Source organism: Nilaparvata lugens, chromosome 5, assembly GCF_014356525.2.
Source record: "Nilaparvata lugens isolate BPH chromosome 5, ASM1435652v1, whole genome shotgun sequence".
In the NCBI taxonomy this organism is placed as follows: domain Eukaryota; kingdom Metazoa; phylum Arthropoda; class Insecta; order Hemiptera; family Delphacidae; genus Nilaparvata; species Nilaparvata lugens.
Window position 1 is genome coordinate 71,527,327 of NC_052508.1, and position 24,025 is coordinate 71,551,351.

General features: G+C 33.0%; 1 protein-coding gene across 1 annotated transcript in view; it reads right to left on the reverse strand.

Annotated features, from left to right (window-relative positions):
- The window catches only part of LOC111059631 (E3 ubiquitin-protein ligase HECTD1-like), a 160,680-nt gene extending 139,291 nt beyond the window's left edge, over positions 1–21,389 (reverse strand). Inside the window, 4 exon segments of the mRNA XM_039429229.1 lie at positions 9,397–9,668; positions 13,321–13,564; positions 21,251–21,356; positions 21,359–21,389. Of these exon segments, the coding sequence (XP_039285163.1) occupies positions 9,397–9,668; positions 13,321–13,564; positions 21,251–21,356; positions 21,359–21,389 (653 nt within the window).
- Between the last annotated feature and the right edge of the window lie 2,636 nt (positions 21,390–24,025).

A 24,025-nucleotide genomic window follows, 5' to 3' on the forward strand; every position in this document is an offset into this window, starting at 1 on the left:
CCAGCCAGATGCCACCATAAGAGGACCCCAAATATTTTAGAGCGAAGTACCTTATTAATAATTTTGTAAAAAGTTAAAGTTAAAGTAAATTATTGAATTTCTTAAAAGACTTCGTGATGCTATTGTGAAGCAGAAGTCATTTTTCATTTTTATTAAATTTATAACCCCTTGGAGGAGACGATTCCGGCTACCATATTCCCGGACCACATGGAGTTGGATCGACATCGGCGGCTTACAAGAAGATTTTCGACACGTGAGTGATTTAAATTTGAATTTAGTGATGGGCGCCCTAGTGCTTCGAAATAATCTGATGATCAAAGCTAGCTCGCCGAAGGGTTATTATAAATTAAGAAATTATAAGAGTAATACTTGCGCAAGTAAAAATTAGTATTAAAGGTATTTAATTGAAAGAAAAATATAGATCAATATTTTAGAAATTTCTATTTAATCAAAGAAGTACGAAATCTAGGCTATCAAACGTATGCATACAATATTTAATTTTTTGCAATACAATTTGCGATAATTTATCATAGTTCTAATTCACTAGATGAATGGCTCTACCTATTCCGTCAGGTGCCGAATCTTGCACCCTGAGATAAAAATATATATTCGATACAAAAAATCTACTAAGTACTAGAGATTTTAATATATATATATTTGGATTATTAGTGGCTAATTTATCAAGCTGATCTTAGAGCACATATTTTTGATTGAATTATCCAAGCCGACAAGTATTAGCAAGTACATGTCACAGCTACATGCCAAAGAATGCATATGATTTCAAGATAAAGGCACATGGTAATGATTCGTGCCACAAATCTAGAATATAAAGTTTAGCCTGTGATATTTTTATTGATTTCAAATATTGTTCTATTTTTATATTATATTTTTTATCGCTCTATATATATTTTTTGCCTCGATTGATCTTTGCATTATTTGTGTAATATATGTGTGAAATTTCATGGTGTGCAATTTATTTTTTATTCCTCATCTCTATAGTATAAGTATCATTTTTATATATATTTATTATTTATTGAATTACAAGAGTTATAGGAGAAGCCCATATCTAGGCCTATCAAGATTTTTTAAGACTGAATACTATTAGAAAACCACGACCTAATTATATTAAATCTCATGCTTTACCGACTGATGCCAAGCAGGAGGCTAATCGTTATTTAAATATAAGAATAACGTGACAGAAAGACATGTCGTACCAACGTGGGACTGATGATGAGAGCCAAGCTCATTGAATAATTATTTGAAATTAGGTCAATAACCATATTGAAAATTATAGATAACTTATACGAGCTGTGAGGAAAACTGGCGAAGGGAAATTGTATTACTTTTTGGGGAATCAATAGCTTTAAATAAAAAGAAATTATATGTTTTAAAGAAAATTTTATATTATTACTGTAAAAAAAAAAAAAAAAATATATTTTATAGAGAGAGCTATTATATTTTATAGGCCTAAACTGCTAGTCAGAAATCAATGAATAGTATTATTATATTATAAGAGCTTAAGTAATAAATAGGTTACCTGGCTTGTAATGTCCATAGGCCTATCCTCATTTGTGTCCTTATTAATGCCTTGTTGGCCAAAACTTTCACTTTTTTAACAAACACTTGACACTAATCCATTTTTAAAATATGAGTCTCTTTTCGTCCACGCAAAGTAAGGTAGCAGACACACTGCAGACGGCGATAGTAGCGGAGATCGACGCTGAGGGGGGCGCGATGGAGTCCAACGCCCAGATATCTTCAATCACCGCCAAGAATCCTGTGAACAGTAATAAACCGTTAAATGTCTCCAAGAAGCAATAAGGAGGGTTATAGTAGAGGGGATGATCAAGTCATTTTCTAATAGTTTAGAAAAAACAATGACCACAGTAATGAAGAACTTAAAGGCGGAAATGAAGGAAATGCGGGAATCACTGAAGGATACATCGGTAAGAATGGATAAGGAGACTGCGGAAAGAATAGATAACCTACCAGCACAAAACACTTCACAAATCATGAAATAGCTACAAACAGGAACAATAGTCAACTTATTTCCATAAATAAACAACAGAATAGTAAATCTACACAAATAGCTCACCTAAATTCTGATATAAATCAAAATAAAGTACAACTTAATTCATTGGAGACAGCCGTTGGAGAACAGCAATTATTTTCATCTGAATTAAATGCCGAAGTAGTAGATAATGAAACAGAAGCTTCTAGTCATTGGAAACAGGCCCAAGAGAAGTTGGTACAACTTGAAAGTCAAATACATCAATTTCCGCACGAGAATATAGAGCCTATTCCATAGCAACGTTTGATTCACTACACAGTTTCAATGAATTAGGCCGTTTTGACAATACAGACCGCTATCTCCAACCTAAAGAATTTATAGATCAGATAAAACTAGTTCAATCATTAACACCCACCTCTTGGAATTTTTGGCGTCTCCGTTTGACTAATTTATTGATTGGCGAACCCCTGATGTTTTTTCGGAGTAGAGCCCATGAATTTACATCATTGGATGAGTTTGTCGCTGTCTTCCTGGAACAGTATTGGAGCAGAAGTAAACAGTTGGACGTGCTAGCGGACATCATATCATGCGAGTTCAACCCTAACTTAGACGGTGCATGTACCACTTTCGTCACTGCCCTACAGTTTAAAAATTCTCAATTGAGCGAGCCCATAAATGAATCGGCATTAGCAAGTATTATTTTAAAGAAGCTACCGTATCAAGTTAGAATGGCACTCGCCACACAACCCATTACTGATTGCAAACAGCTGATAAATCATTTATATGGCATACAGTCTGTGATGGCAATGTCAAACCACCGTTCAGACCAAAGATACACACGGAATCAACACAACTCAAAAAGTAATCAGTATACCAGCCAAAACTATGAACCAGTATCATATGATCACTCTCGATCTACTCCTCAATTTAAACGCCGCTATAATCATAATCAAAATAACAGCTGGAATATAGAAGTTTTCAGAATCGTCAAACAAACCATTATCCACAGCAAACCTATGAAAGAAAGTATTATTATGGCCGTGATCGATTTAACACAAATAATGATAACACTCAGAATAATTACGACAAAAATTACAAACCGCCACCTCATCAAATTAGTACAACTTATACACTAGCGCATGCAACAGGAATAAATCAACAAAAAACATGGAACCCAGCACCCAACGACCCGCCACCAGATATACAGAAAACTACATCTAAACAATTATGTCTACATGATAACCCCGATACAACCCACACAAGCTCAGAAAAAATAGATAGAGAAAATAAAGATACTACAGCCTCATATACCACCTTTGTGAACGGTTTACCGAAAATATTAGAAAAACAGATGTTAATACAAGATAAATCACCACCAAAAACCGCCGCTCAACATGTAATTAAAACAGCCCGAAAACATCAACCCCTCTTGAGCCTTATATTCCCCGCCGACGATCCATCACCGCAGGTAGAGCAGCCCGCACATCAAGAGACCGCCACCATACTACCCGCTTTGAAAGTCACACTCGCGCATCAAGAGACCGCCACCGCACCCATGCATCATTCGACCACCGCAAGGCCCGGAGACGAAGGCGCCCGAGGACACCCGACCGGCATCAGTACCGAGAAGACGGACTACATGACGGAAAGAGGAGCATGCATCGTAAGGCCCGGAGACGAAAGAAGCGACGAAGGAGGAATCACGCGCGCGCATACCGGCCGCATGCACGCTTCAAGAGGCAGAAGAGGACACCGGACCGGCACCGAGGAGGACAAGAAAATACCGACGTCATGCATCCGCGGCACATTCGTTTTAAGGAAGATGATCAACGATGTGACCGAAAAAATGGATCAAAGAAATGGGATGAAAACAGAGCTACTAAAAGGACTATTACGGATTCATGCATGGGCAACAACGAAATGGACTACGTATTGAGTTTGATAAAGGATAAACGGTGGCTAATAAGACTGGAAGAATTAAAAAATAATATTTAAGAAAGTGAAAGTACCTGGATATTATGCTATTGAAAAGATGATAAATGTTTTGTTATGGTGTTTAATATTTTGTTATGATGGCTGTGATATTAATAAAATACTGTGTTGTGGATAAGAGGAAAAATATTGTATTGTTGTTATTAAATGCATCTATGATTGATAATTGGAAATTTAATATTATAAAAATGTTTATTGTTGTAAGCCTATTGAGTTATAATGAGCCGAGATCAAGAATATTAAATGAACATAAGAGGAAAGATGAATTAAAATTACATGATGATTGGAATAAGAATGGATTGAAGGGAACTACCATTGATGAAACAAGGAATTGTTTAAAGGAGTATACAAGATACCGGGGTTTTATATTCATGAAGATAAGTTAATAATAGGACAGCTTCAACAATCAACAACCGGATAACAGATAACCCAACCAGCCTACAGTATAGCTACAAGCAGAAAGCCCAAAGATACGGGAAAATCACAACATTTTCTACATGCTACATCTTCGAATTTGAAATAAATATGATAAGAAATCAATGAAAACATTATTATCAAACCGATTACTAACCTTCCTTAATAAATTTAATATTGGTATAGGACCTCGTGGCAACAATCCAATGTTTTAATTCCTTCCAGCCGTTAGAAGCCTGCAATAAGGAAAAGAACAATTTTTAAATGTGTAATTAATTATATACATCAGATAAAAAAGGACACAAGCGGGGATAATAAAATTAAAATTGTTAATTACCTTTTTAAGAGAAAAAATTGAGCAGTTAGGTTAGTTATGAAAGTCGATAGCAAATTCTGATGTAACATGTAACACTATGAATTGTAGAACAGCGAACAGCTGACCAAAGCCACCCAAATCAAATGAATGTAATATCTGTTGAACATATGTTTATAAAAAGAAGTACTGTACCCAAAGAGTTATTATTATTGTTATTTATTATATTTATTAATGTCGATATATTATTTATATGTTTTTATATTTATTACTTTTAATTATGCCACGTTTGCTACCTGAAAAGACTTAAAGTGAATACCAGTTACCAAAACCAAAGAGCCATTAGCAAAGAAAGTATTGTACCTGATGTATAGAAAATTATTTATATTAAGACCTAAGAAATACTATAAGATATAAGCCCAGAAGTTTATGAATCGAATTATTGTCTAAAAGGAATCATTTATGAGAATTATGAAATGTGTGTAGTTAAGTTGGCGGCCCTGCAAGCGGCGAATTCAAAAATTACTGTGTTGTAAATGGTGTCAGGAGGAGTACGTTTAGAAGTTTATATTTATGATATTTTTATGTGTGTTGAGGAGGAGAATTTGTTATTGTTTTTGATAAAGGTATAAAGGAGATGCAGCAAATATGACTGCGAAATGTGATAGAAGTAGGAGAGTATAATTTATAAATAAAGTATAGTGTATATCAATGTATTGAAGGGTGGGTTTTCATTAAAAACATTGTGATTCTCAAATATTTTGAATTCAAACCCAGGGGCGCGTGTAACATATTTAAATCTGGGTAGATGAAAAGCCCTAACAGAAATAGTAATAGGTCTAAAAATAAAGTAATTGGCTAATATCGCCAAGCAGATAATAAACAAGATTAGATAGCATCAGCTTGTTCTGGCTAAATGGTACAAGAACTTAAAAAGGATTTGAAGGAAGTTTATTGCTCATAAATAGATTATTATATAAAATATTTGAAGATTGAGGTTATGTACAAGTATTCACGGATCGGTGACCTAGAGATCGATCAAACCGAAGAACGTAGAATCTGACCAAAACCCCTTGGCAGAGCTTTATTGCATTTGGATGGTGTGCAATGTGAAAAAACACCCGTCCACGTGGCTAATTATTAGTTAGCATGGAATTAATATTAATATATAGAATATTAACTAGCATGCAAAGGGCATAAATAAAAAACCAAATAAAAATATTTTAATGTATTCAGGAAATAAGAGTTACCAGGCGCATGAATACCTAATAAAATTTGCATGCACCAATAGTAAAACGGCAGTTAATAGGCGGCAACTGTAGGCCAATTTAAAAATATTTATATATATTTATATAAATGTACTAGTTTTCGTGTAAAAATTTGTGTGATCTATGTTATCAATATGGCTCGAATGCAAAGAAATTATTAATCATATAATCTAAGCAATATTTTGGCATTTTTTGTAAGATCTATTTGAATTTAATGGCGGAGGATTGAGATATTTAAATTTTATGCTAATTTGAAAGTCGGAAAGAGGATCTGTAAAACTTGAGAAGGAAGAACCAGCACTCGCCAGCCAGATGCCACCATAAGAGGACCCCAAATATTTTAGAGCGAAGTACCTTATTAATAATTTTGTAAAAGTTAAAGTTAAAGTAAATTATTGAATTTCTTAAAAGACTTCGTGATGCTATTGTGAAGCAGAAGTCATTTTTCATTTTTATTAAATTTATAACCCCTTGGAGGAGACGATTCCGGCTACCATATTCCCGGACCACATGGAGTTGGATCGACATCGGCGGCTTACAAGAAGATTTTCGACACGTGAGTGATTTAAATTTGAATTTAGTGATGGGCGCCCTAGTGCTTCGAAATAATCTGATGATCAAAGCTAGCTCGCCGAAAGGGTATTATAAATTAAGAAATTAATAAGAGTAATACTTGCGCAAGTAGAAATTAGTATTAAAGGTATTTAATTGAAAGAAAAATATATAGATCAATATTTTAGAAATTTCTATTTAATCAAAGAAGTACGAAATCTAGGCTATCAAACGTATGCATACAATATTTAATTTTTGCAATACAATTTGCGATAATTTATCATAGTTCTAATTCACTAGATGAATGGCTCTACCTATTCCGTCAGGTGCCGAATCTTGCACCCTGAGATAAAAATATATATTCGATACAAAGAAATCTACTAAGTACTAGAGATTTTAATATATATATATATTTGGATTATTAGTGGCTAATTTATCAAGCTGATCTTAGAGCACATATTTTTGATTGAATTATCCAAGCCGACAAGTATTAGCAAGTACATGTCACAGCTACATGCCAAAGAATGCATATGATTTCAAGATAAAGGCACATGGTAATGATTCGTGCCACAAATCTAGAATATAAAGTTTAGCCTGTGATATTTTTATTGATTTCAAATATTGTTCTATTTTTATATTATATTTTTTATCGCTCTATATATATTTTTTGCCTCGATTGATCTTTGCATTATTTGTGTAATATATGTGTGAAATTTTCATGGTGTGCAATTTATTTTTTATTCCTCATCTCTATAGTGTAAGTATCATTTTTATATATACTTATTATTTATTGAATTACAAGAGTTATAGGAGAAGCCCATATCTAGGCCTATCAAGATTTTTTAAGACTGAATACTATTAGAAAAACCACGACCTAATTATATTAAATCTCATGCTTTACCGACTGATGCCAAGCAGGAGGCTAATCGTTATTTAAATATAAAGAATAACGTGACACAGTGTATAGTGTTAATAAATTAACAGAAATCATATTTTACTTATTATAACTAAAATAAATTCGAAAATATTCACCTCTAAAAATAACATTCAACACAATTTTTTGTGAGTTTCGTCTGAACACAGAAAATACAACAGTATACTACGGTCTACCTATTTGAACTGAAAATTTTAGATTAGAATCTTGAGAGTACACGAAATTATGGCTCGGCCGGTGCCTTTGCACGCAATATTTGAGCGTGTCTGCTTGTGGATCTGATTGAAAAATTGGTAACACTCTTATATTGACGTCACTAACTACAAAACTGTTAGTCAAAATCTGAATCTAAGGATATGGTTTCAGAGGGGAAGAAATTTCCAATGAGATTCATAGAATTTGTTCCTTTGTTTGATGTTTTTTAACTTTTCAAGAGCACGCAAAGTTGAAAAAATTACATTCGTTGAGTTCAAAGCCAAATTTCAAACATTTTTAACGCTCATAAAAAGTACAAACACGTCAAACTAACAAATTATATGAATCTTATTGGAAATTTCTTCCTCTTTACAAACATATCCTTGTAACTATATTTAACAGATAAATTTCTAGTTTTGGAGTTTTTCAAAGATATCGAAAAATCTAAATATCACGAAAAGTAAGGTCGATATAAGAATCTGTCACTTGACATTTTTTGTTGCCAATTTCCTGTAGAATCTATAGTCTTCAGATGTTAAATCTGTAGTGGGATATTTTCTATATTGTGATAAATTGATAAATCAAAGTGTCGATAGCTCAATACATTAATATAAATATCGTTATATTCTTAGACCAGTTATAGAATAGACACGCTGGGAAGTCTAGCCTCTGAAGCCAACATCTACTGCCATATCACCGTATCGTGACGTCAGCATCGGATAGAAAACTTTTCTGCAGAGTTTGTTTACATTCTTTTCCATAGCTGATTGTGTCTATTTCAGATGGAAGTAGATTATTATTCATGAAAATAGTAAACTCCCGCTGAAATAGAAATAGAAAACAATGTAAACAAACTCTACAGAAGTTTTCTATCCGATGCTGACGTCACGATATGGTGATACGGCAGTAGATGTTGGCTTCATCGACTTTCAGTATGAATATATAATGGGCCGTGTCTATTCTATAACTGGTCTAAGGTTATATTATTGATAGCGCGATATTTTGAAAGTTTGTTATCAAATAATTCAATAGTTTACAGATGGAAATTACCGAGATATTGCAATAATTCAAATTCTTTTTTTTTCACTTTTTGTGTAGTTGAGAAGTTGATATTGTGGTAATTATTCATATTGAATGAAAAAGACTAAGAGATTGTCAAAAAACCACTGATTTATTGATAATTAGCAAGATATGTTTATCAGAGATTGACAATGGTGTAATAACCGAAACCGGTCTTTCTAATTATCAATAAATCAGTGTTTTTTGACAATTTCTTAGTCTTTTTCATTCAATTCAAATTCTAATGAATTAATAATTATTATTGAACGAAAATGCGAGTAAAATGCTGTAATTCACCCCGAAGACTTCTGCTACTGCAAATATTGACAACAGGGTAAACAGCTAGATGGAAATTCGATGATTTGTCTGACAAATAATTTTTGAATAGAAGCGCTCATCAAATTTCCATCTATCCATCTAGCTGTTTACCCTGTTGTCAATATTTGCAGTAGCAGAAGTCTTCGGGGTGAATTACAGCATTTTATTTGGATTTTCGTTCCTCAATAATAAAATTATTATTAATTCAATAGTTTGCCATCTAATAAATCGATAGTTAAATACATCGATAGATTGCCTTCGAAGGAATCGTTAGTTCAGTATATCGATAGTTCGACATCGAACAAATCGATTGTTCGATATATCGACAGATGGTACTAACCGATCAGACAAGGAAGCAAAACAGCGGAGCGCGCCGTCAGCGACATGACTGTCCTCGTGGTGCAGAAGGGTGGACAGCGACTGGACACAAAATGGCAGCGACGCGTCGGCCGGCTCCATTTTGGTGCAGAGACGCGACACCACCGCCATCGCCGAGTGCAGTGTGTCCTTGTGCACATGCGCGTTGTGGTCGCGAATGAACGACAGCACGCACTGCAGGCCGTTCGCCTCGAACACCGCGCCGGCTTCGCGCGTGCAGATCAACTCCAAAACCTGATGCAAACAAAACATTCATTCAATAATCACATTCTATCTTCAAGAACAGTAATTCCACAGTATACATACAGTATGGAAACTTGGCTAGTACCCTGGCGCAAAAATCCGCCATATTGTTAGGAAGCGCCGCATTGTAATAGTATTGATGGTAGGTTCGAATCACTTTAATGATCGGGATCTTATAAATTCTATAAATTAAACAAAATACTGAATATAAATAACTTAAAAACCGTTTATCATGCCATAGTTCAATCAGTTTTACAATATGGGGTGCTGCTTATGATGTACACATGGAAAATCTATTTATCATTCAAAAATATATAATGAAAACTACATACTAATGAAAACTATATACTAATGAATAAACCAAGGTTATACCTAACAAATCTAATTTTCCTGGATTTTGATGTTTTTACCGTGAGACAACTAAATGTCAATGTCTTAATAAAATACTTGATAAAAAATAAAAATAATATCTTCCCAAAGTTGATCAAGAACACTTATCATTTCAGACCGGGTGTAACAGAGGAATTTCAAGTTTATCCTACTAAACTTTCATTGATCAGAAGACAGCTAATTTACACAAGCAGTAAACTGATCAATGCAATACCTTTTGACTTGGATTTCAAAATTAGTAAAAAGAGCGTCAATGAGTGGATTAAGAGGGAATATTTCTATACCTTAAATATAGCAATTTAATTTAGATTATTTTATTTTAATTTTATAGTTTTTTCTCTGCACAATATTTGTTTGATTTTTTATTATTCTGCTGTTATAAAATTTTGTAATTATTAGTTAAATTTAACTTTAACTTTCTGCATTATTTCGAAATATTATGTTTTTCTTTTACTGTTTTCAACTCTCACCAGCGGGCAAAGATTTTCTTTTTGGTGGTGATGCCTAGATTTTATATTTTATTTTAATTTAATTCAAGTATATGTATGAGTAATTATGCTTATTTATTTATATTTTTAATGATATGTCATATTATGAAGATTTTGTAATATGTTTTGAATATTCTAATTGGCAATAAATAAAATTGAAATTGATCTCATTCACTGCCACGAGCCAATCAGAAGACCAGGATTGGAACTTCCTAAAATTACGTGACGTGTGTAGTATTTGCGCCATGTAATTGGTTAGATAGGCGTTTTATTGACAGTTTCCATTCTGTACCTATTCTGTGGCAATGGTAAAAGTGTCACCTTGCAGATCAGCTCCAAAACCTGGCATAAGCGTTGAACAATCATTGAAGAAAAGAGAGTAAAAATATTCGCTGAGAGATTAGGCATTGATTATTATTATCGTTTAAGCTTGGTTTTCACTAGTAGAGTTAGTGGACGACTAACTGGCATACTTACTCTACCGAGCTAACTCTACTCTACCTACTTGGTCGAGTAACTGTTTCCACTACAGTTGAGAATAGTAGGTAAAAGGTATTGTCTAGTGAACAGAACTAACCTTAAAATATCAATACTTTTGAATAAATTAACACTTAAACACTTATGAACACTTTAATAAATAATACTTTTTTATTATTACTTTATCATTTATTTATTTATTTATCATTTATTCGTGGACATAATCACAAATCATATAGATATGATTAGGAAGGAACAACAGGTTTGGCCCAAATCTATTCCATTCCCAAATTTTGATAAATTAATAAAATGTCCAAAAAATAGGTTATGTTTCTACTGTAAAAGATTCTAGTTCAATTTTCGTCCAAAAATGAATATAAGCTAAACATTTTGAATTAAGAGAAATTAAAACACCAACTATATTTAAATATAACACTCAATTATCACTTCTTATTGAATTGATCAAGTTATTTTATAAAATTTTGAACCCAAAAATACACACACAACTTCTCTCACTAAGCACAGCTGTTTATAATGATAAGTTATTGCTTAATATCATCCCATAATCTTGTTCATTGTTTTTATTTATTAATTGTTTTACAAAGGCGACTTTCTAGAAGTATTTTAAGCCTAGGTGGTGATGATGGGATGAATGATAATACAATGAAGGTAGAGTTATGAATGAATAAAAATTATAGGTTATGCTATCCTCTTGTTAATTTTATAGTACTGTATACTTCTAAAATTTTGTAATTTTGTTAACTGTTATTATTTTGTAACTGTCTGTAAAATTATTTGGCAAATAAATTTCAATTTGAATTTCAGTTTTTAATAAATAACGATACTTCTTGAACTTGATAGACTACGGCCCCACTCTACTCTACTAGCTCCAGACTGTTTTCATTAGGATAGTGGTGGTAGAGTAGAGTGAGAAGCGGCGGTGGAGGAAGGCAAGTGGTAGAGTACTATCCCACGGTGCTATCCCACTCAACTTTACTAAAAACTAGTACTCTACCATGAACGTTTACATTGGGAGAGATCACAAGATAGTTAGTACTTGTCCAGGGAACTCTACCACTAACTGTACTAATAAAAACCAGGCTTAATGACTAGTTGCTAGCCAGTACATTCTAGCTTTTCAAGATTCAAGATTCGTTTTATTAACCATCAGGCTACAATTATAGCATTAGGCAAGTCATAATATATACATTTTAAAAGTAGGCTACACACAATTGAACAGAAAATCATACCTGATAAAGCATATCTATATTACATTCAATTCAGGTATTCAGGTATTCCTCAAGTGAGTAAAAGGCATTATTTTTCAGATAACTGTATACAATTTTCTTAAATTTGTTTGGAGGCAGATTCCTGGTTGCTCATTTATTCAATGGAGCAAATGTTTTCCTGTTGGGTTCTCAGGTTAGGTGAGGTAATGAGAATATTATTTGAATGATAATTAAAGGAAGATTTAGTGTTCGGCTAAATGATTTGCAAGTTAGGTTAGGTTACCTTGATGCACTGTTCGGCTAAATGAATTGCAAGTTAGGTTAGGTTATCTCTTTTCTGTATAGGGCTACTTGTAATATAAATAGAATTAAAAAAAAATCTCAGTAGGTACCCTTTTTGAATTATTTTTATCACATGATTTTATTTTTATTTTTCTTTATATTTAGGTTAGGTTACCTTGATGCACTGTACGGCTAAATGAGTTGCAAATTAGGTTAGGTTATCTCTTATCTGTATAGGGCTACTTGTAATATAAATAAAAGAAAAATAAAAATCTCAGTACCCTTTTTGAATTATTTTTATCACAACATGTTTCAACGTTGATGCAATAATTCAAAAAGGGGACTGACATTTTTATTTTTCTTTATATTTAGGTTAGGTTGGCTTGATGCACTGTTCGGCTAAATGAATTGCAAGTTAGGTTAGGTTACTTTGATGCACTGTTCGGCTTAATGAGTTGTAAGTTAGGTTAGTTTTTCTCTTTTCTGTATAGGACTACTTGTAATATAAATATAAAGAAAAATAAAAATCTCAGTACCCTTTTTGAATTATTTAATCACAACATGTTTCAACATTGATGCAATAATTCAAAAAGGGTACAGAGATTTTTATTTTTATTTATATTTAGGTTAGGTTACCTTGATGCACTGTTCGGCTAAATGAATTGCAAGTTAGGTTAGGTTACCTTGATGCACTGTTCGGCTAAATGAATTACAAGTTAGGTTAGGTTATCTTGATGCACTGTTCGGCTGAATGAATTGCAAGTTAGGTTAGGTTACCTTGATGCACTGTTCGGCAAGATCGCGACTGGTACGCTCCTTGGCGACCTGCTGCGCGGGCAGAATGAGACGCTGGCAGATGGCCTTGACGGCGCCGTCCATAGCCACTATGCGTCGCGTGCATTCGGCGCTCACGTCCAGGTAGTATGTAATGGCGCGTGCTGTCACCTCCAACACGGCGTCCGGCGCGCATTCGTCCAAAAAGATGCGGCACAAAGCCGGCAGAAACGAGCGCGGCGGGCAACTGCAACACACAACAAACACCAACATTAACATTCTAATTAATTGATTAAACTATAATAGAAACACAAAGATATAGCCTAGTCAAATGCCACAAATTATGTTTAGAAGACACACAAACCTGTTCCCTATTTTTTTTATAGAATAGAATATGTTACAGTAATCTATATAAATAAAAATCGAGCCTCAAATTTTGACGTTCAATAACTTTTTATGTGTACATCGAATTTAATGATATTTTTCAGTTGTATTCGGTATGTTCAGGACCAGGTATGGACCATCAAATTTATGACCCGACTCCAGGACTCTTTCCTACGGTCCTTCAAAGTTTACATATAATCCTTATGGGAGAAGATCTGTGAGCTGACCACACACAGAAATAGAAATCAGCTGTTATAATCATTGCGTCATCCAAAGTCCTTGAAGAGATATAGACCCACAATGCCTATGCCTTCCCAATGATAGCTCTTACTTGAAATTGAAGGCCGCCATTGGGGTATTTTAGCACGAGATATTATAATTATATAATATATTTGTAATACTATAGATCACAAAGGCATTGGTGGCATTGGTATGTAATAATCTTATGGGTTGCCCCCTCAATGGCGGATTTCAATTCCAAGTACGACACTAGCGCTGCATGTGAGTCTATGCATCTTTAAGGTCTTTGGCGTCATCCAACAGCCGTCGGTAGATCTGTTTTTCTATTTTCTTTCTACTGATTCACAAAATTCTAATTATGATAATAATGCCGCGGTACGACCGACGTCCAAACTTGGGTCGAAATGCTGTAAATTTAATATAATATGCACGGGATATACAATTCAATTTCCCAGAAAGCTGCATTGAACTATATCCAAAAATACAAACTGCTGCACAACTAACTAAGCACATAGGAAGTCCATATTGAGATATAAATGTAAATACTGATTGTTGGATGATTTTCATAAAAGTGTTGATCTTATGGAGATTGCTTCAACACAATGTACCAAGCCATGCCCGATTCAGTGTGTGTGAGTTCTTCCATTCAAACCAATAAGCAAGAAGCACCTGAATGCAAAATGCCGCATCGCGCCTCCTCAGGTGTGCATCCAGCTAAAGTTTGTCATGAGAACTGTTTGGCGGTACGAAGTACGCTGGGCCAGCTAGTTCACCAATAAATACAATTCAATGTGCATCAGTGTCGTCAAGAATAAAATCCTAGCTATAAAACTTACTGAAGATTCGATTAACCAATTCATACACACTCAAAATAAGTGAGTGAAAATAATTAAGAACGGAAAGATTTGTGAAGTGAACAACTACAAGACTTAGCCTATTTCGGACTATGTGTTATCTAAATTTGGGAGAGGGTACCTTATTTTTTCTCTCTCTATCATTTTTTATGATGTACTTATTGTATCAATCAATAAAGATAGTTAAATTTAGAAAATAAACGCCCTATAGCATGGGATATCTTCTTAATCTATATTTTCTCTATGGTACAAGTACTAGAATATGATTTACATTTTAGATCACGTTAAGAATTCAGAAGTGATTTCAAGTGGATTATTTAAATCTACAAAATCAGTGAAGCTGAATGCAACCTAACATAACTCAAGTAGAAGAATAGCAATCATTCAATCAATCATCATAATATTTATCAATTCCATCAATCATCAAAATATCATCAATCATTTGATATACATAAATACTACACATAATATTCACCAAGATATAGCAGAATCATTCCATCAATCATCATAATATTTATCAATTCCATCAATCATCAAAATATCATCAATCATTTGATATACATAAATTACTACACATTAATATTCACCAAGATATAGCAGAATCATTCCATCAATCATCAAAATATTTATCAATTCCATCAATCTACAAAATATTATCAATCATTTTACATGCTTGAACTACTACACATTAATATTCACCAAGATATAGCAGAATAAATGTGTTGTGATTTTAATTGAATTCCATCAGCAAACCATCTCAAACAAAAAATCAAAATCAAAACATTCATTTGCCAATTATAAAGATAACTATAATGTATAAAACAAATACTTCATACTTATACAGAATAAACATAAAATTTAAACTTAAATTTTTAATTGGCGTTGCCAGCAAAACCTAAGTTTGTGTGCTAGCAACGAGTACCAAAAGCATCTTCTGCTAAGCATTTAGCATTTTCTGCTAAATCGTCTCAGGAACATTACAATTCCATTGATAAAAGCTAACTTTGCCTGTACTAGTGAAAAATAATTGCTAAATCTTCTCAGGAACATTACAATTCCATTGATAAAAACTAATTTTGCCTGTACTAGTGAAAAATAATTGCTAAATCTTCTCAGGAACATTACAATTCCATTGATAAAAACTAATTTTGCCTGTACTAGTGAAAAGTAATTGCTAAATCTTCTCAGGAACATTACAATTCCATTGATAAAAACAAATTTGGCCTGTACTAGTGAAAAGTAATTGCTAAATCTTCTCAGGAACATTACAATTCCATTGATAAAAACAAATTTGGCCTGTACTAGTGAAAAGTAATTGCTAAATCTTCTCAGGAACATTACAATCCATTGATAAAAACAAATTTGGCCTGTACTAGTGAAAAGTAATTGCTAAATCTTCTCAGGAACATTACAATTCCATTGATAAAAACTAATTTTGTCTGTACTAGTAAAAAAATAATTGAGAACAGGTATTGATATGAAGCAACGCGGTAGGACTGGTAACGGGTCGCAAAACTGATTTCCGTTGGCAAGCTGGGGTGACGCCATATTGCTTTCATTTCTAGGTCTCTCACAAATAATTTCCGGGCACGAAGAAGGCAATATCCTGCAATGATCGAATGACTACGCTTCAAAGCTGCAGAATCAATGAGCTCTCAACCGTCATAGAAATTTATTTTATTAAAAGTATAACAAAGTTATGATCACTTTTGAACGATTAAATTACGACATAACAATCTGATTTTTATAATTAAAAGCTATTAGCTTCTGCTCACATTTTTGTGGAGCGTTTTCGGACACTAGGCCCTCCCTCAAAACAAGTTATGATATTAAATGAAAAGACTAAACATTATCAAAACAACAGATTTTGATAGTAATGATAATTAACTGAACTTTTTCAAGAAGAAAGGATTACAAGGTAATGATTTTAATCAGAAAATAATAATTATTGTGTTTTTTATTTGACTAAGGAAAAATTTAAGAAAAAACACATTTGTAAGATTTTCCATATAGGCTGCATTACAATGAATGTAGTTTTCATTGATAATATTATCAACTTGATAAGCAATGAGAAATTGGAAAAACTAAGTAATGAACCTCTATCGATATAAAGGCAAGAGTTCGTTACCATATACCACTATAGAAAATTGCAAAATAAATTATAACCTATTGCATTGGTAAAGATTCTTATAAAAATAACCCATCTACTCCATATTCTATTTCTATAGAATTAATTTGACGTTTCATCATTATTTTCTTCTCCTAGAGCCTTTTGGGTTTCACTAGTTGGCCGAGCGAAGTGAGGTCTAAGATTCAAGTCGACGGTTTTGCATTTCTCTTTATGTATACATGTTTATATGTTCCGCATTTACGGCAAGACGCTAGACGAATAGATTTCCATGAAATTTAACAGGTATGTTACTTTTTAAATTCCGCGTCTTCGTATATACAAGGTTTTTTAAAAATTTTGCATTTTAATGATAATACAGAAGGAAAATGAGTCTCCTTGGATCGCCAATATTACCGTAAAAATTAGATTATAGAATATTATTCATCATAAATCAGCTGTCGAGTGGATTATTAATTGCATGCAGTGACGCATGCAATTAATATCCCAATGTAATTTCGTAAAAAATCAGCTGTCCTGTGGACTATTAATTTTGCAAGCAATGAGGCATGCAATATTATGATAACTCCAAGTAGCTTATTTTCTCCCGACTTTTCTCTGCTTTCAACTCGGTAAGCTTTTAATGATAGTAGCATAGTTGTTTAGAACAAATTATTAGCATTGTAATGCTAAAAATCATAATTAATAATATTATTGTCGATACAACATTTGAAACAGCCATTAGTTGTTTACACACCGATATCTCGCCGACACGTCAGGACAGGACATAATTCACTCTGATGGAGGATGTGGTTTTTAACTGCGCGAGGTCTACTGTTCAGAGAACTACTAGTGATAAAATTACTTGATTTCACTGTATCTCATTTTTATATTTTTAAAGAACAACTTATTTCTATGTTTCTAAGTTGTTTCTAAAGAACAATTTATTAAATATTAGTAATGCAATCATTTCTTTGCATCCACAAGGGATAATTCTGTCTGTTGAGAGACACCTGCCACATAAATAAGAATTTCAAATACTACTTTATTCGCCATCTTAACCTACGTTTTTATTTTCACCAGTACAGCTTGACTCAATGATTTGTTAGTATGAAAAAGTTGTTAGTATGGTAAATGGGCATTATTAAAATGTCACAGGATTATTGGACAGTTTGTTATCTTGGGTGAAGCAAGTTTATTTCTTCAACACAATCCAAAACTACTAACACCAGGAAGTTCAGCATTGTTTTTGTCAACGTTTGTTGATTTCAATTAAATGCTAATGAACCGAAAAAACAAGTTATTCCAGATAGGTTCTATCAAATATGTCATTAACCAGAATGTTTTATTACATCTGTAGCGAAACATCGTTGTTTTATTGCATAATATCTTGTTCATCTAAGTAGGTTACAATAATTACAACTCTGCTGTCTATCTAGTCATTTGTTGGAATAATATTCAGTTTTCTCATATTGGAACAGATATTACAATCGTATTGGTGTCAACAAATTCATGTGAATTGAATTTGAAATCTCAATCAACTTGTTCGAATAGATGGCTCTAAAAACGTGTCTTGAAACTATTATATTCATAGCATGTTATATCATACTTCAAAGTATATTATAAAATCAAATGCCGGTTGCACAAAATCCGGTTAAATTTTAATCCTGATTAATTCCAGGAGAACCAATCAGAGAAGCCGTTTACTTAAAATGGTCTTCTCTGATTTGATTGATGTGAAATTCATCAGGATTAAAATTTAACCGGCTTCTGTGCAACCGGGCCAAGGAATTTCATAATTATAATTTTCAAGTCGTTTATTTATTGTTATTGGTTGTTTATTTTATGCTAGAGTTATTTATTTACTGAGACAATTGAAAACTTTAGTTCCAGAACAAAATCTCAGGTCAATAATATCTTTGTTAATTACCAATGTTGGTTTATGAAAATAATAGTTATTTGTATATCTAGAGTGAAAAGTACGACTTTTTCTCCCTGAGGGAAAAGTTTGAAGCCCGAGGCAAAGCCGAGGGCAACAATTTTCCTGAGGGAGGAAAAGTATTTTTCACTCATGATGTACACAACATTTTTCCTCCATCTACATTTTTTTATAGAAACTGCAAATAAAATCATTATAATAACTTACGTATTGGTGACAATGTTTCCTAATAACATAACCTAAAATCTAAAACTTTAAAACCGGCCGTCTGATTGGCACTGCCGATTGCTCTATCTACCGGCTAAAGTTGTAACAATTATATCAGCTGGGTGTTTACCAAAAATGGCTGACTCCAGATCACGCGGTTCAGATTTGAATTGCAGATCAAAAATATTTGTTGGCTGGTATTTTGAATAGAATAAGATATTTTGAAAATTGTATAAATTTTTATCATCTACTAATATTAAGAATATAATATCATACAAACATATATTTCATGAGTTGATCAAATTTCTGGTTGTGGTATTGAATTCAGTTGACTCTATGACAGACACCTCTTTATGCTTTCTCATCTGAGCTTAGACCTTCTAACCTATTATAATGTAAGTTTTTAAAATAGAGATGCTTCCCATGTTATTTAAATGGAGTCACTTTTACTCCCTAGAGAGTTTTTTTCTTTTTTTACTACCGAGAGCGAAAAGTAACACTTAGTATTATGTTTCCGGGAGTAAAGTAAGTACTTTAGCCAGTAGGTGGAGGAAAAATTTATTTATTATTATTTATTTCTTATTTATGTTAGAAGCAGCTGTCAAACAGCTGTTTTTTGTTCAAAGCCTTTCTTTGATGACAAAACATGCAAGGTGAACAAACATGTTCATGATAAACATGCATGGACACACATGTTTTTATGCATGTTATACCGCTTGTGGCCAGCCTAAAAAAACTTTCAAAACATGAGACAAGAATGTCGCAATTTAGTCCAGTCAAATGGTCGTTTTTCAGGAAACAGCCCTGAAAGAATTTTTCTCGACAGTTCTATATGTATTTTGGGACGTTGAATTCGAATCTGAAATTTGCTGACACGCCAGAGAGCGACTTCACTCCCAAAACCCCTAGAATGTCAGACTTTTCTAATTTTTCCATTCAATCTTGAAAACATTCTATACAAAATTATAGATAATAAAATTTCCAATAAATTGAGTGGTCGCGCAGGACTCTACCATTTTTGGTTCCGGAGCTACGAATTTTCAAAAAAGGGGTTTTTTCAAGGGGTTTTCAAAATTATGCAAACCTACCACTTCTACCACTTCTTCACTTTGGATATTTTTCTAGTATAGATAAAAAAAAACCACACATCACGTGAAAGAACAATTAATTCTAAACAGGATTCCTTAGGAATTTTCGAATTTGGTAGTGGGGGAGAGGGAATATAACCAAAAATAGAAAATCATGTCCTACAGCCAAAATACAAATTTTTGGCTTGTGCGTGGGTAATGAGTGAGAGGGATGATGAGAGATGACGACTACTTTTTAGCTAATCGGAACCGACGGCTTATCGTCTCCTCCGAAAGACGGGGTGGGGGTGGCCGTATCTATGTGATTGTGCTGTGGTCAAAAACTTTTGTCCCGGTCGAGATTCGAACTCGGGTTCTCTTGATTATTAGACTGGCGCATTATAACTTAAGGCTGTGCAAAGGCTAAAAATAAACTTGGTGATATTTTTCAAAGTTTTTCGATTTGTATATCATCAAGCTATCAAAATTAAAAATTTTCTCAGGAAAACTTTTATTTCCGATCATTACTTATTGAGATATGAGCGCCTAAAGTTTAAATTTTTGGGACAGAACATTTCAAATTCGGTAATAGATAAGTCCATGAGATTGAGAGGGTAGATTCTTTATGGTATTGTTAATCTAATAAAAGAAGAGTTTTCTAAAAATATCAATTTTTGAGAAAGTTATTTGATTTACTAAAAATTCCTAAAAATAACTCAACTAAAAGTTATTTTTGGTAATCGAATAACTTCCCTCGAATTGATATTTTTAGAACTACTTCTTTTATTAGATTACAATACCATAAAGAACTTACCCTCTCATCTCATGACTTTTTTCTCTTAGCGAATTGAAATGTTCTGTTCCAAAATTTAAACTTTAGGCGCTCATATCTCAAAAAGTAATGATCGGAAATAAAAGTTTTCCTGAGAAAACTTTTCAATTTTGATAGCTTGATGATATACAAATCGGAAAACTTTGAAAAATATCACCAGTAGAAAGTTTATTTTTAGCCTTTGCACAGCCTTAATCTACGAGCCACCCAAATGGGGTTTTCATTAAGCGTTTTTCTAGCTCTAAAATTGATTCTACAATTGAATAAAACGAGTACTTTGTGAATGAATGAATGTAAGCATACCTTTCGAAGCATCGGTCGACATTGTCTGACATGAGCAGCAACATGCAGAGTTGTTCGAGTGCAATGAGCTGCATGTCCCTCTCATCACCCTGGCCCATGTTCAGCACTCGAGCAGCGTCTCTGGATCCACCTCCGCCATCTTGCCTACAACACAAAACACACAACATAATTAAATAACACGATAAATCATGAAATATTATTCATATTCTATTAACTATCAACATATTCAAGCAACTTCTATTTGTCTGTATGTGGATATACACATTCACAACTAAGGCTAAACTCACATTACCTCGACTCAAGTCGTACGACTACAGTCGCGGATACTTCAGTCTCTCGACATTACGACGTTTTTGCTCATTGTCACTACTTCAGTTCCATGCTACTCCATTTCTAACCTCACATTATTAAAAATATGAGATCCAATTCGTCACTACTTCGCAAGTAACAAATTTTATAATAATTATAATGAATTATAATTATTAAATTATCTTATCTAAAATAATAAAACATCACTTTCATAAACATCACCTGGAATAGAATCTAGGATGATCTCAACTCTGGGAAAACTCACTGAGGATCCTCGAAAAGAATTAATTCGTCCTTTAAATAGCAGCTGATCGAAAGAACAGGTTTATTTATTTATTTATTCGTTGATATAATTACAAATCATATGAATATGATCGGGATAGAACAACAGGCATAGCCCAAAACTATTCTGTTCCCAAATTTTGATAAAAAATAAAATGTCCGAAAAAATAGGTTATATGCATATGCAATCATAGGCCAACAAAAATAGATTGGAAGCATTCAGAGTCAATAACTACTGTAGGTTGAATTATTTATAATAGAATAGTGTTACAATCCTGCATAATATACACTAGTTGAGAGATTTGAGATATGATGAAATTCTGTATCGGTGACTAATACAATTTATTCTCTAAATTGTGACTAAAAATCATTAATCAATGAGTAAATAGAAGTGATTGACGTAGTTTCACTCAACTAAACTGTAGAGATTTAATGCATTTTACGGATAGAAGACGGATCCCCACATATCAGCATAGAGAAACAATAGCGTAAGTAAATATCCCATCAAAACAGTTATCTCAGGGCCATTACTGTTGATTATTGTCGAATTTTACTGTTTTGTTGGGGTGAGAGTGAATGAACGGCACAATATGAGACACTACCAGTGTCACACAGCTTCACTGGAAAGAATTGCATGAACTATCGGCTTGAGATAACAGTAAAAGTTGCGACATAAACGCCCTTTCCATGGATATCTCTTATGCTATTGTTTTCTCTATGGTATCAGTGAACCTATCATGTACAGTGAGAATATTATTACCATGTGTTCCAATGAGACCATTCAAACTCGATCGGCCAAGCTCGCGAGTTGAGTGGAAATAAACCTATTAGATCTCATAGGAATCATATTTTGAATATATCTATCATTGTCTCTCATACTGATAGGCTCGGTTGCACAAAAGTCGGTTAATAGTGATTAATTTCATGAGAACCAATCAAAAAAGACCTTTCTGAAAAGACGGCTTCTTTGATTGGTTCTCGTGAAATTAATCTTTTGGCTTTTGTGCAACTGGGCTATAGTGTAGCAATCCTGCATAACCTACACTAGTTGATTTGTAGCAATCCGCCTTTATAGAACTGACTCTAAAATTTCTCAATAGAAAAAGGAAAATATTTCAATAGAGATTTAAAAAATTGCAAAAATTATGTAATATTATTGTTAATGCTCACTGAATTTGAATTGAAAAATTGAATTGAATATTATTGTTAATGATCACAGAAAGCTTGACTTATTGTAAGAAACTAGACTGCAGCTTCAGGCAAGTCTTGAGTAGACCTCCACTTAATCAGACAACTTATGAACTATGGACAGACAGCAAAATCATAAATTACTGTATTAATTTAGAAGCCCATGTTGGGATTATCTTACCATACAATGGATTGAAACATACTGAAACACTCGATTCTGAATGAGAATAATATAACTCAAAGAGATGTGAATTAAAATAGAAGGTTCTCTTTGAAAGATATATTTTTTCAATAGTGTAATTTTTTGTAGTTGAGAAGTTGATATTGTGGTAATTATTCATATTAAATAAAAAGACTAAGAAATTGCCAAAAACCACAGATTTATTGATCGAAACCGGTCTTTCTAACTATCAATAAATCTGTGAAACTTACTGAAACACCGAAATCTGAATGAGAATAACAGAACACAAAGATATGTGAATTAAAATTAAAGGTTCTCTGCGAAAGAGATATTTTTTCAATAGTGTAATTTTTCTTGTAGTTGAGAAGTTTATATTGTGGTAATTATTCATATTAAATAAAAAGACTAAGAATTGCCAAAACAACAGATTTATTGATAGAAACCGGTCTTTCCCTATCAATAAATATGTGGTTTTTTGACATTTCTTAGACTTTTTATTCATAGTGTAATATTGTAAAAGTGAGATATTTTTCCAATAGTGTAATTTTTCTTGTAGTTGAGGAGTTTATCATTGTGGTAATTATTCATATTAAATAAAAAGACTGAGAAATTGTCAAAAACCACAGATTTATTGATAGAAACCGGTCTTTCTAACTATCAATAAATCTGAGGTTTTTGACAATTTCTCAGTCTTTTTATTCAATAGTGTAATCAGAACATCAATAACGATCCATTGAACTATAGAATTTATCACATGAAATTTCTCCTGTATCATGATATCAAAGTCGACATTTGATTTACTGTTTCATGAGCCA